The sequence below is a fragment of the Scyliorhinus torazame genome, chromosome 11 (assembly GCF_047496885.1).
Source record: "Scyliorhinus torazame isolate Kashiwa2021f chromosome 11, sScyTor2.1, whole genome shotgun sequence".
Classification (NCBI taxonomy): Eukaryota; Metazoa; Chordata; class Chondrichthyes; order Carcharhiniformes; family Scyliorhinidae; genus Scyliorhinus; species Scyliorhinus torazame.
The window spans coordinates 165186876-165201525 of NC_092717.1; the positions used below are offsets into that span (position 1 = coordinate 165186876).

Here is a 14650-nt window from a genome sequence, read left to right on the forward strand (position 1 = left end):
AGTTGTGGGTCAGGTGAACTCCATGATACACTTTGGGGTTCTCTAAACCCTGGCCCATAACAGTTATGATTACAAATTTAACAGGTTGAGAAAAAAGAATTTAACAAAACAGCAGCTGCTTTGTTACTCTACTCAGAACAATTCAACTCTTCATTGACATCTGGCATCAGAATGTTCAAGTATGTTACTTTCCTTCAAGCTGGTAAACACTTCACCAATGTCTAGCTCAAATATGCTATTAACTGTGGTCATTCCATCATCGGACGTGGTTGGAGAATCTTCTACAGTCTGGCTCTAATTCCTGGAGAACTCCTTTTGATAATTAGAAGGATCTGCTTCCATTTAAACTGCAGCATAGGTTTCCGATATGTTCAATCTTTTCCACCTCAAGTTAGTTTATTATATTGACAAGCCATTCTATCCTGTGTAGCATCTTTTCAAAGCACAATTCAAAATTATGTTCTGTGGCCTTTGTTTCAAGTATGGTTTGAATCTTCCCAGGAAATTGTCCATATTTCTTTTGCTTTCTCCCGAAATGTTCCATTCTGTGAAGCCGTTTATAGCCAATTTTCCAGGAAAAGATGTTTACATTTTGCTGGAACACATTTATCTTAATGTGTAACTAAAACAGTTATATCTCTGTCTGGCCTTTCATCTCTGTTGTTTTCCTTGATGACATTTGTTTTTGTCTCTTGGGTTGCGAGGTTTATTTTCAGAAAATTCGACAAAAGTTTATTTCCCGGTCCAGGTCATTTTATTGCAAAGCGTGACGCGGAGTCTAGTCCACCATTGTGCTGAATTTGTTTAAAAAAAGTGTATTTTTTGACTACAAAGTAGGCTGGAAGCTTGTGGCTTCAGAAATTTTAGAAGCTTTTGCAATAAAATCCTGTTCACACATAGAACCTGAAGTGTATTATCTCTACATAGGTCTGTTGTATTTACATACATTTAAGGTACAAAACACAATGGGCAAAATCTTGTGGCTGTTCACGTGCATGACACACCCCTGCCGCGGGTTTCCCAGATGCGTGGGGTGGATTCAATGGGAAATCCCATTGACAGCGGAAGGAGCAGAATATCCTGTTGCCGACCAATGGCGGGCTGCCTCCTGCCACCGAGAAACACGGCGTGTGGGGAGACCAGGAAATCTCGCCCAATAACTGGTGAAGATAATGGAGAATAATTTAAATTCAGCGGTTTCAGGGCCTTTCCTTTCCTCCCCAAGAATCTATTCCTGCCATAGAATTGATGAATTTTGGGGTTCAAAACCTACTTGCTCATTACAGCTATGGAGGTAGCAGCAAACAGCAAGAAGGGAACATTTGTCCAAAGCCTCAGGGCAGAAGGCCAGCAAGCACTTCTGCAGCTAACAGAAGACACATGGAAGACTGAAACCCCTGAGGTACAGTTGTTCAGTCATGATGTCAAAGCTGATCGTCTGCCTGAACATCCTATGATGGCCGTAATTCTTCCTTCGAGCTGGAGCTGTGTCCATGCTCTCTTCCGTGTAGAGTGGCATATGTCTGGGCAGCAGTTGTTGACATGGGTTTGTTCCTGTTGCTGCTCCTCAGAGATCCAGTGAAGTGTGACAGGCTGAAAGTTCAGATCCAGGTGCGTAAAGTCCAAGACTGATGGAATGATTTCCAAAAATTTGAAAATGACCCAGAAAGTAGGGAAGGTACACTGCCAGAAGAAGCATTTCACATTTGTAAGGAAACAGCTGTGCAGTTTCACTATTTTAAGTCTGTTAATTTTGCAGGGTATTGAATCTATGCTATGCCCACGCCTAGTTGACCCGACTGAGTTTCAAACCGCACAGGAAGCACATTGGTTGTTAAAGTCAGAATCCTGGGTTACAATCAGATTTCATTCACTCTTAACATAAATCAAATTACAAACCTTACATCTCCATTCTGCTCGAATCAGAATTAGAGCTGGTGTGGTAATATGCATCACTGTAAATGTGAATACACTAAGACTAAGTAAACACTAGAGGGAGCACCAGAGACATCATGGCACACAGCCATCCAACCAATAGGTCAGTAAGATAGGACATGACCAATGGGCAGTCAAGACACACCCAGAGGTGACACTACCACAAGGGGGCTACCCATATAAAAGGACAGGGCACACATGCTCTTTCTCTTTCCACAGGGGCAGATCGGAAGCATCATATACCCACGACGTGGATTAGAACAGTTAGTTAGACTGAGTTACTATAGCAAGATTAGCAGGAGAGTCGAACTCAAGTAGGAAAATTGTTAACTGTTCAATAAATGTGGTAAACCTATCTCCAAGTCTGAACCTTCCTTTGTCAGACCATACATCAAGGAAGCAGCTTACCCTACGTGAAGAAGCATAACACAACAGCTGCAAGTTAGAGGGTATTGTGAGCTTTCCGACATGTCAGCATGTTTGGCTAATTAATTCACTCCCCCCTCTTCCTGGCAACATGGTGTTGGGGGAGGGAGGGAGCATTTAAATTCTGCATGTTAACTTTGTTTCCCGCTCCACAGATGCTGCCAGACCTGCCGAGTCTTCTCAGCATTTCGATGTAGCCAGTGCAATTTAACAACTTCATCCTGTTTTAGGGATGGGGGCAGACGTGAACCCACATTCTGTTGAAACCAGTTGCTTATTTTCAGCCACGGCCTCATCATGTCTGTTTTCCCGCCCCACGATGTGACAAAACGCGCGGCCAGCATTGGGCCCGTCACGTGCCCGAGTCTGTGTGTGTGTGTTGTTACCATGGAGACAGACGTCTCGCCCCGACCTTCAACACAAACAACAAACATGTCGATTCGTGCAGCAGCTTTGAGTGACAGGAGCCAGGCAGCCCTGACTCCGGGTAAGAGGCCCTGCAGTGCGGAATGTGTCAGTCAGAGGTGGGGATGATAATATTCCCGGGGCAGCCGGACACTCCGCTCCCTCCACTTCTATCACTGCCTGTGTTATTACTCCCCTCACCGGCTCTTTCACCCAATGCTACTGCTTCAAGCTTTGTTAATCCCTCCTTGCTCTCTGGCCCTGTGTTCATTCTCAACTTCTCCGTTTCATAAGATCTCTTCGGACCTACTTTTCCAGAAAATCCTTTCGGAAAATGACCACAATGTATGGAGGGGGGCGGGGAGAGGGGGATGTGACTTGTTGGATTGCTTTTTCAAAGAGTGCTGATGGGCTAAACCACCTTTCATTCGGTATAATTCCACCTGTATAATTATTCTCATCAGGGTTCATCCGTTTTCTCTCCATTTGGTAATTCAAAAGATCCTCTGATGGGTTCTCATCCTCAACTCATTTTTTTGCATCTGTTATACCGTATCACTGAACCCCTTGACCCACACCTCCGTCTGATTTACATGCTTTTCTTGGGGGACAATTGTGTCATGTTAGGAGTGAACTCCCATTTGTATGCTGACCACACCGCACCTTTATCCTTCCCGCAATTTCAGCATTCTGTGCTGTCAAACTACCCATCTGACATTGACTGGTAGCTGGGTGAGAATTGCCTCCTGCTGAAATTCGGAAAGACGAGTCACGTCGCGCTGGATTCTCTGCCTTCCGACGGCGGCACCTAGAATCGTGATCGGGCGATCAATATTGGGTAATGCAAAAACCGAGATTTACGCCCGGCATCATTTCCTATGCCGTGCTCTGATCCACCATTGGCGTCGTTAGCGAAATACGCACCCAACGCCAGCAGGCCCATGAAAATCTGTAATTTGCATATATTTAAATGTCATTAGCAGGTTGGACACCATGGACTGGATTCTCCGATTTTGAGGCTATGTCCCCACGCCGGTGTGGGAACGGTGCCGTTCTCCGACAGAAAAACGGTGTAAAACTGCCACTGATCTTCCGTTTGGCTGGGGGCTAGCAGCAAGGCAGCGTAAAGCACCTGGCACGCGTGCCCCGGACCACCCCCCAGCCCCTGGCAAAGTTCCCCCTGCCTGCTGATTGGCCCTCCCCCGACTGTGGCGGCGTTGGATTGAGTCCGCAGCCGCCACACCGAATTCCTGAAACAAAACCGCATGAGAGACCCATGCCATCAGGAACTCGGGCGGTGGGCCCCAGGCAATGTCCTGAGGCCGTCGATACGTTGCGTGCCGTACTCAGAGAATACGCCACTTTGGAGGGGGTGGAGCATCGCGAAAGCGGCACCACCCCTGATTTGGTCGTAAACGGGGATTCTCCGGCCGATCGCCGAACGTGATTTCGACATCGGCGACCCGAGAATCCAGCCCCATATGCTCCACCCCTCTGTGTTTCTCCACCCTTCTAAGGAAGGAGTCACACTGGCGCAAACGGTGCTAGTATTTACAAGTGGGGTGCAGTGAGAAGGTAAGAAAACTCTCTAAACATGGTGCCAGGTCCGTGCACTCGGGAAGCCCCCTTGGGATTGGGGTGGCCTGGCTCATACCGCAATTATTGCAATATGTGACTGAAATACATCCCTTTGGTGCAACTTACAGTTCCCTGGCTGTTTACACCTCACTGATCACTGTGTCCTGTAAATGTTCAGAGATGGCAGCAGGGTGGCACAGTGGTTAGCACTGCTGTCTACGATTCTGAGGGCCCGGGTTCGAATCCCGGCCCTGGGTCACTGTCCGTGTGGAGTTTGCACATTCTCCCCGTGTTTGCGTGGGTTTCGCCCCCACAACCCAAAGATGTGCAGGGTAGGTGGATTGGCCACGCTAAATTGCCCTTTAATTGGAAAAAAAAAAAATTGGATACTCTAAATTTAAAAAAAAAGTAAATGTTCAGAGAGCCTTTGGTCATATGGGAACCCAGCCAGCCCCCCTCCCCCCCACATCCCATCTCAGGAACCCTTATAACCCTGCAGTATCGTCAACGGGATGGGCATTGTCATGCTCAGTCGCTGTGTCACCAGGTGTTTGCACTCAGAAGTGCAGCCAGCCAGCCCCACTGCAGAGCTCACCCCAAGCAAAGGACACCTTCACTGTGGAACCGTCCCTGGCACTCTCAGAGTAGAGGCCTCACCAGTGACACTATGAGCTAGCCCGCCCCCCAAGACCACAAGCTGCCTGCAATCCATGCCTGCCCACCACACCCCTGCCCTAGCCAGGAAACCTGACCAGCTAACCTCCCAGCAGACAAATCCATCCCTCGTACACCCCCAGCTGTTGGGGCAACTTGTACACAAAGATCCAGGCATGGAGGTGACTGGAAGCACACGTTGCCAGTCCCCACCACACACATCTGCGGCTCATCTGGCACTATGGGGGTATGAAGGAGGAGAGCAGCTCACGGTGGCTGTGAAGGTAATGGTCGCCCTGAAATCTTACGCCTCTGGCTCATTCCAGGGCTTGAGCGGGAGCCTATGTGGGATCTCTCAAATGAGCTGTATTGGATTGACTATGCACCTGGGCACCAGACTAGGCCCACCAGGATACCTGGCCTAAGGATGTCATTCATCTTCTTCCGGCATTGTGTGCCGGTCCACCTGGAGAGGCTGGCAGCACTGACTGCTTCTGCCACCTCCTTCCAGCACTGTTCAGTGCTGCAGGTTTGAGTCAGCGACCCACCCTCGGAAAGAGGGTATCCCTCCTCCTCGCGGGCCACTTCAGACTCCCAAATTGGGGGCAGGTCTTCTCTGAGCCATCTTCTTGGCTGGAATGTGAGAGCGTGGTGAGTGGAGTGCTTCCAAGCAGCTCCAGCTTGTCAGGCTCTTTAATGCAAATTCCAGCCCCAGCGAATTCAACGCCAACGGGGACGGGAATTGCTTCCAATTCAACTTGGCAGAGTGTTAGCCCATTTGCATCTTGCATCTCCTGAATTCCGATCAATTAGCCCCCCCCCCCCCCTTTCATCTCCTAAACGGAGAATCCAGCCCCTCATTTTTGGTTCCCTACAGGTGAAAAAATTCTTCTGGTTCCCTTGCCACTGAATGTGTCCCCCTCTTTGATTGTTCCCCCTGGATAACCATTTTCAACCTCAGTGTTCAGCTTGATACAGAAGTGTGGTTTTAATGTTTATTCCCCAAAACTGCATGCTTGATTCCCTCCAATCAGATATCCACTCTGCCACAGCACTCAAACTATATTGTCTGTAATGAGCTAGGAACTAATTGTTAAGAGAATGTACATTTGTTGCTGCACTGCAGTGAGGTGCTGAGCAACCATGTATCAATCCACGAGCAATATGGAGAAATGTAAGAGATACATTTGATGATGCCCCAGAATTTTGAGTCTAGAAGCGTGATTATTTTTAACTTATAGGAACCAAAAGCCATAAATACCTGTGCTCAAGATCCAAACAATTTAAATGGGTTTAATGGTGAATTAGATTGAGAAAAGTCAGCCCAAGTTAGTGCCAGAGAAAGAAAAACAGAGCGAATTGTTCAAAAATGAAATTATTAATGTATTTCGCAATAAATGCAAAACTGCAGCCCATGATGAATTGGGGAGCTAATGACATTTGTGGGGTTCAAACAGAAGTGCAGATTGATATTCAGGAGCCTCCTAAATGACATGAGTGAAGAGGAAGGGTCAACTGCTGTGGGTAGCAGATAAAGGGTTACATTTTCTAATACCGGAGAGATAAATGGTAAAAACCCGGACAAGACTTTTGAAAAATTCAGCACACCAGTCCAGTCAAAGTCAAATTTTCAGATCCACCGCTAGGAATTTCAGAGCCTGAGGCAGGAACCAGATGAGCCTGTTGACCATTTCTGAACAGGATTGAAAAATGCAGCCAGATAATGTAAATTCAAAGACGCAGATGAAACGCTGATAGATAAGCTAATTTAGCATTCTGCACACTCTGAAGTGAAAAAAGATTTAATTAGACACGACAATCTCACAAGGTCATGGGACACGAAGCAACCAGATCACATGAAGCTATGAGTAGCTGGATAAGGACACTGCCTATCCAAATGGCTAACCTTCAGTTAAGTCATAAGAAAGCACATAAACAAAATAATGCACACCTGACAGAGAGAAAGATATGCAAGAACTGTGTTCAGTTACTTGAATTCGCAGACATAAAGAAATGGATCAAACCATTGAGCCTGTGGAGAGCCCAGTCAGTGGGAAAATATGTGCAGAGCAAAGAAAGATGGTGGTAAATGAATTATCAGAGGCAAGAGAAGGAACAAAAGCCGAAACATCCACAACCTGGAAGATAACTATGAATTTGAGAACACATTAGACATAGGAACCATGCAACTGCAATAAATGGCTGGATGTGAGCCTTCCCAGAGGAAATAAATTTACACAACCATTCAGATCAGGAAGGAGGGAAGAAATAAACCCATAACCATCAATTTGAAATGGAAGCTTGATACCAGGACATACAATAAAACATTTTAAAATATAAATTTAGAGTGCCCAATTCAATTTTTTCCAATTAAGGGGCAATTTAGCATAGTCAATCCACCTAGCCTGCACATGTTTGGGTTGTGGGTGCGAAACCCACGCAGGCACGGGGAGAATGTGCAAACTCCACATGGAGAGTGACCCAGGGCCGGGATCGAACCTGGGACCCCGACGCCATAAGGCAGCAGTGCTAACCACTGTGCCACGGTGCTGCCCTGACATACAATAACATAATCACACTCTTAGAATATACTAGACAATCTTTACCCTGGACATTTGAAAGAAACTGGTTACTCAAGGAATAATGCTGTGAAACCAAGCAAAGTCATGCTAATAGCAGATTGGGGAACAACCCAAATCAGAGAGTCACAAATGGAAAATATGTTACTTGTCTGTTCTATGTCACTGAAACAGATTTTCCTGCTATCCTGGGGTTGAGCAGTTATAAAGAGCTGCAGCTTATCAGAGTAAACCATGAGGTGAAGGAGACAATGCTGAGGGTAGAAGGTAGTGCAGCTTTGAAAACATCCTCTGATCAAAAGCAAGGAAGATCTGGTAGAAATTTATTCAGGGTGATGCGTTAAGTGAGTTGGTTCAACATTGACCGCAACTCGATGCAGTGAAACTAGAAACAGGCTTCCAACACAGTGGATGGTCCAACATTGTTTTATTGAACTTGTTGATTGCTGTACATAATCTGCTGTGGGTTGACACTCTATTAATCTAACTGATAACCTCCTACTGGCTTGACTGGTATGAAGGCGGAGGTAGTTGATGCAAATGATGAGCATTTAAATTTTACGCAGCACAGGGGCGCCAACGAGTGAGTGTAGCATCAGAGATGTCTTCAGGTGGGAAAACGGAGCTGGAGGGAACTCGGTTGCAGTTAAAGCATGAAAGGGGATTTTTAAAAATGGAGACGAGGCAGAATGAATGGAAATGGAAATGGAAATGAGGAGAGAGGAAAGAGAGAATAAGAGACAGGAAAGAGAGAGAGAGTTCCAGTTTACGGTACTGGCACAGAGTGAAAAGATGCCAGAACCTAGAGGGGAGACTAGTCCTAGAATAGAACTGAGTGATGATATGTTTAAGTTTATACAGGCTCTCCCAAAATTTGACTAGAAAGAAGTAGAAACTTTATTAAGGGCTTTTGAGAAAATAGCAACCCAATTGGAATGGCCAAAAGAGAAGTGGACATTACCTCAGCAGAGTAAGTTGACAAGGGGGCACAGGAAGTTTATGCTGCCTTGCCAGAGCAGGAGTCTAGGGATTATGACACAGTAAAAATTAAAAATGGCCATTCTGGATGCATATGAATTGGTTCCCGAAGCATATAGACAAAAATTCCGGAATTTGAAGAGACTGCTGGGACAGACCTATGCAGAATTTGAGAGGGTTAAACAGAACAATTTGAATCGATGGGTACGAGCATTGGGAGTTGCGACTACCTGTGAGGCTCTGAGAGAGATCATTCTCTCAGAGGACTTTAAGAATTCTTTACCTTCAATAATAAGAACCCACATTGAAGACCAGAGGGTACAAACTGCCAGGCAAGCAGCAATTATGGCTGACGATTACGAGCTAATCCATAAATTTAAACCTTTGTTCCATCACCCCCATAATTTTGAAAAGGGCAGGAAGTGGGAGAGTGAGAGGACTGCAGGTAGCCAAGGTAAATAATGGATAACTGGGAAGGGGCCGTGATCTCCGCCTCAGACCAGGAGGGAAGGTACTGGGGGTGGGAGTGAGACTTGGAAGCCTAGGTGTTATCATTGTAGCAAGGTGGGACACATTCAGTCGACATGCTGGAATTTACAGGGACAACCCATGGCCCTTGTGGGGGTTCGGAAGTAGGATTCTGAGAAAGGAGCGAAAGTGGAGAACGCTCCGTGCAGACGGTAGCGATAATTGGACGTAGCAGACCTCAGGTCAACGCTGCTGTGGGAGCAGGTGTAGAGAATGAGGTAGATGTGAGATATACCGGTTTTGTGTCTCAGGGGACAGTCACCCCATTTTCTTTGACAAAGGTAGCCAAACCCATACTGATTTTAAGAGGAACAGGGACTACTCAAACTCTTGTGCTGGAGAAAGATTTGATTTTTCCTCCAGAGAGCTCTGTGAAAGCTGAGGTATTGGTGAATGGGATGCGTGGATGTTGTATCCCAGTTCCATTATATAAAGTGCAGCTGGAGTGTGACTTTTTGTCAGGTCCAGTAATTGTTGGAGTGGTTAAATAATTCCCAGTAGAAGGAATGGACTTAGTTTTGGGAAATGATCTAGCGGGAGTGAAGGCTGTAGCCTCACCCATGGCTACAGAGAGTCCAAAGGAAAGTTAACCTGACTGCACAGCATTAGTTAGTCAGGATGAGGATGGTAGGGACTGGGATGTGATACCAAGTGAGCGGCTGGCCGACCCACATTCTTTTGTAGGGTTACCCTCCTCTTCGAGGTAGCAGAAGTTGATATCCAGGAAGATGAGGTAGTAGGGCAGCACGGTGGCGCAATGGTTAGCCTTGCTGCCTCACGGCACCGAGGTCCCAGGTTCGATCCCGGCTCTGGGTTACTGTCTGTGTGGAGTTTGCACATTCTCCCCGTGTTTGCATGGGTTTCACCCCCACAGCCCAAAGATGTGCAGTGTAGGTGGATTGGTCATGCTAAACTGCCCCTTAATTGGCAAAATGAGTTGGGTACTCTAAATGTATAAAAGAAAAAAAAAGATGAGGAAGTTGGCCATCAAATCTTTTTAGGAATTAAGGGGGAAGGTGATTGGCAAATTTTGTGGTGGTTCTGTAACCACAGAAGAAAGGAAAATCCAAACTGTTCACGGAGTCAGCAATGTCCCATGTTCTGATTCCAACAATGGAGATGTAGGCAGTAGTTACGAAAACCCTGATGAGGAGGTAAAAGTTGCGACCTTAGGAATAGTGCCTGTCAGGTCAATCAACTTTGAGGACCAACCTCTCAGCAGCCCTTGTTGCTGACAGTGGCCTGTGAATGCCAAGAGAGATGTAAGGCTGGTGGTTGAGATGTAAGGCTGGCAAATAAGTTAAGAGCCCATACTGTTAAGGGTAAGATACTGGCATGGATAGAGGATTGGCTGACTGGCAGATGGCAGAGAGTGGGGATAATGGGGTCAGGATGGCAGCCGGTGACTAATGGTGTGCCTCAGGGGTCGATGTTGGGACCACAACTTTTCACAATATACATTAATGATCTGGAAGAAAGAACTGAGGGCATTGTTGCTAAGTTTGCAGATGATACAAAGATATGGTGTTGAGGAAGCAGGGGGGCTGCAGAAGGACTTGGACAGGCCCGGAGAGTGGGCAGATGGAATACAATGTGGAAAAACTGTGAGGTTATGCACTTTGGTAGGACAAATGGAGGCATAAACTATTTTCTAAATGGGAAAAGGCTGAGGAAATCAGAAGCACAAAGGGATTTAGGAGTCCTAGTTCAAGATTCTCTTCAGGTTAACGTGCAAATTCCAGTTGGCAGTCAGGAAGGCAAAAGCAACGTTAGCATTCATGTTGAGAAGGCTAAATTATAAGAGCAGGGATGTGCTTTCTGAGGCTGTATAAAGCTCTGGTCAGACCCCATTTGGAGTATTGTGAGCAGTTTTAGGTCCATATCTAATAATAATCTTCATTAGTGCTTAGTAAGCAGGCTTACATTAACACTGCAATGAGGTTACTGTGAAAATCCCCACACAAGTCGCCACACTCCGGCACCTGTTCGGATACACTGAGGGAGAATTCAGAATGTCCAATTCTCCTAACAAGCACGTCTTTCGTACTTGTGGGAGGAAACTGGAGCGCCCGGATGATACCCACGCAGACATGGGGAGAATGTGCAGACTCCGCACAGACAATGATCCAAGCTGGGATTTGAATCCGGGTCACTGGTGCTGTGAAGTGCTAACTATAATGTTCTTGTCAGCTGGCCTGATTTATATTACAAGAACACTTGTAGTTAAAGCTATAAATGATATCTTAACATTAACCATAGGTCTACTATATACAAAACAACAGATGAATAACAGTATTAACATGCACAAGCAACCTCTCTCTTCCAGCTCTCCAATAATTCTAAGGTCACCTGACTCTTACATTCACTTATATACTAATGAGACTCTTAATAGCCAGTCGGTGAATTGCAACACAACCATGATATCATTACACTAACCACTGTGCTACTGTGCAAGGAAGGATGAGCTGGCTTTGGAAAGGGTCCAGAGGAGGTTCACAAGATTGATCTCTGGAATAAAGAGCTTGTCATATTAGGAGCGGTTGAGGACACTGGGTCTGTACTTGTTGAAGTTTAGAAGGATGAGGGGGGATCTTATTGAAACTTATAAGATACTGAGAGGTCTGGATAGAGTTGACATGGAGTGGATGTTTCCACTCGTGGGAAAAACTAAAACCCAAGGGCACAGCCTCAGACTGAAGGGATAATCCTTTAAAACTGAGATGAGGAGGAATTTCTTCAGCCAGAGGGTGGTGAATCTGGAACTCTTTGTTGCAGAAGGCTGTGGAGGCCAAATCACTGGGTGCCTTTAAGACAGAGATGGATAGGTTCTTGATTAATAGGGGGGATCAGGTTTATGGGGAGAAGATAGGAGAATTTGTATGAAAAACATGTCAACCATGATTGAATGACCGAGCAGGCTCGATGGGCTGAATGGCCTAATTCTGCTCCTATGTCTTATGGTTTCATGTTGCTGAAACATTAATTTATGTCTTCACTAGCTCGAGGCTAGACTATTCTAAAATACTCCTGGCAGCAAAACACTGCTTACCCTGCCTTAACTTGCAGCAAGTATCCTTCCCCTATCACCCTTGTGCTTGCTGCCTACCATTGGCTTCTTGTCAAGCCAATGCCTTGATTTTAACATTTTGATCCTTGTTTTCAAATCCCTCCATAGCCTTGCCATTCCTTGTCTCCTCCAACCGCACAATCCTTCAACATAATCTACGCTCCTCTAATTCCTTCTGTTCGTGCCAAGGGCTCCAAACATTGGAATTCCCTCCCTAAAACTCTGCGCCTCTCTAGCTCAATTTCTTCCTCTAAGACTCTGCTATGTGGCTTGGTACAGACTTTGTTTTATAATGCTCCTCTGTAAAGTGGCAAGGGATGTTTCATTTTGTTAAAGATGCTATATAAATATAAAACCCTGTCCTATCCATTGCTAAGACTATTGATACCTTCACAGCACCTGTTTACACCTCAGCTGTCAAAATACTTAGACATACATTCTGTACTCTATATTCAATTTCTTTCACAGCCTCAATGCCACACATCTGATATACATTCCATAAACTCTTGTTAAAAACTTATTCACTACTTTGAAGTCCCAATTTCTCATCACATCTGTCGTTACTTACATAAAATATGTTCCTGACCTTATAAGTATGATACCCTTGTGTTTATCTACAAGATCCTCCACTATCATCCTGCCCTATCTTTAATGTTATATTGCCTTGCATGGTCACTGATTTATTTGGTTTTCCTTTTGATAAATCTTAATATCTATTGAGTGAACATTGACCCTTATTGATCAGAGTGATACAAATTCAGCAGTTCATACTAGACACATTACTGTCCAATCATTCACAAGGTATAATTAGGAGATCGATGAGCTAATTTATGCCTTTAGTAAAAGTTGAGGTAACAGGTGCCTGCATCCTCTGGTCTGAACCCCTGGCATATCCTCTGTAGCGCACAAAGACTCCATGAGACGAAAAGAGTGAAGTCGATGAGGCTTTATTAAGCGTGTCTGTTCCCCAGCAGCCCGATAGTAAACTGGCCTGCGGGGGAAGGCACCGGCTTCTTATACTTCGCCTTCAGGGCGGAGTATGAGGTCAACGGCCAACCAGGACCGGGATCTGTCAGCCAATGACATTAGGGCTTCCAGTCCCACATGACCCCCAATACATACTACCACATTCACCCCTTGTCAAAAATGAACCCGGCGGGGTGATGCTTCGTATGGTGGTAAGGGTTTACAGGGCTGGTCCTGGGAGGATAGAACAGTTACATGGTAGTACAGTATTGGACAGTATCGTCCTGTTACAACTATTTACAGAGGGTATAGGAAAAACAAAATGTTCGTTGAACAGTCCATCTTTGTTTTACATCGACGCCACGAGTCGGTCGGGCGGTCTGGTCGTCCGTGTCGATCGCCTCGGCCCCCGCGGTGGTGGTGGTGCTTGTACCAGCGTTGTCGCCTCCGGGAGCCGCACGGTTTCAGCTGTCGGTGCAAAGGGGAGGGGGACTGATCCTCCTGGGAAGGGGGCGGTCGCGGGGTGCGGCGGTGGCAGGAAGGGGGGCGGTTGGGTTGATGGTGTCGGGGGGGTGTGCGTGGTGCCGGCGGGCGCCAGATCCCGCAGGGAGACCGTGTTCTGTCGGCCGTCGGGGTACTCCACGTAGGCGTACTGGGGGTTTGCGTGGAGGAGGTGAACCCTTTCAACCAACGGGTCCGCCTTATGTGCCCGCACATGCTTTCGGAGCAGGATGGGTCCTGGGGCCGCCAGCCAGGTTGGCAGCGACGTTCCAGAGGAGGACCTCCTAGGGAAGACAAGGAGACGCTCGTGCGGCGTTTGATTAGTGCTTGTACATAATAACGACCGGATGGTATGGAGAGCGTCCGGGAGGACCTCCTGCCACCGTGAAACTGGGAGATCCCTGGACCGTAGGGCCAGTAGGACGGCCTTCCAGACCGTGCCGTTCTCCCTTTCTACTTGCCCGTTCCCCCGGGGGTTGTAGCTGGTCGTCCTGCTTGAGGCTATGCCCTTGCTGAGCAGGAACTGGCGCAGCTCGTCACTCATCAAAGAGGACCCCCTGTCGCTGTGGACGTATGCGGGGTAACCGAACAGCGTGAAGATGCTGTTCAGGGCTTTAATGACTGTGGCCGCGGTCATGTCGGAGCAGGGAATGGCAAAAGGGAAGCGGGAGTATTCGTCCACTACATTAAGGAAATATGCGTTGCGGTCGGTGGAGGGGAGGGGCCCTTTGAAATCGAGACTGAGGCGTTCAAAGGGGCGGGAAGCCTTACTCAGGTGCGCTCCATCTGGCCTGAAAAAATGCGGCTTGCATTCCGCGCAGATGTGGCAGTCCTTTGTGACTGTACGGACCTCTTCTAAAGAGTATGGGAGATTGCGGGACTTGAGGAAGTGGTAAAACCGAGTGACCCCCGGGTGGCAGAGGTCCTCGTGGAGGGTTTGGAGGCGGTTAATTTGTGCGTTGGCACATGTGCCGCGGGATAGGGCATCGGACGGCTCGTTCAGCTTCCCGGGCCGGTACAAGATCTCATAGTT

At 46.9% G+C, this 14650-nt stretch overlaps 1 protein-coding gene across 1 annotated transcript in view; it reads left to right on the forward strand.

Moving 5' to 3' along the window:
- The first annotated feature begins 2792 nt into the window (after nucleotides 1-2792).
- The window catches only part of cnbd1 (cyclic nucleotide binding domain containing 1), a 427576-nt gene continuing 415718 nt past the window's right edge, over nucleotides 2793-14650 (forward strand). Inside the window, exon 1 of the mRNA XM_072468635.1 lies at nucleotides 2793-2848. Within this exon, the coding sequence (XP_072324736.1) occupies nucleotides 2794-2848 (55 nt within the window). The 5' untranslated portion in view covers nucleotide 2793. The remainder of the gene's footprint in view (nucleotides 2849-14650) is intronic.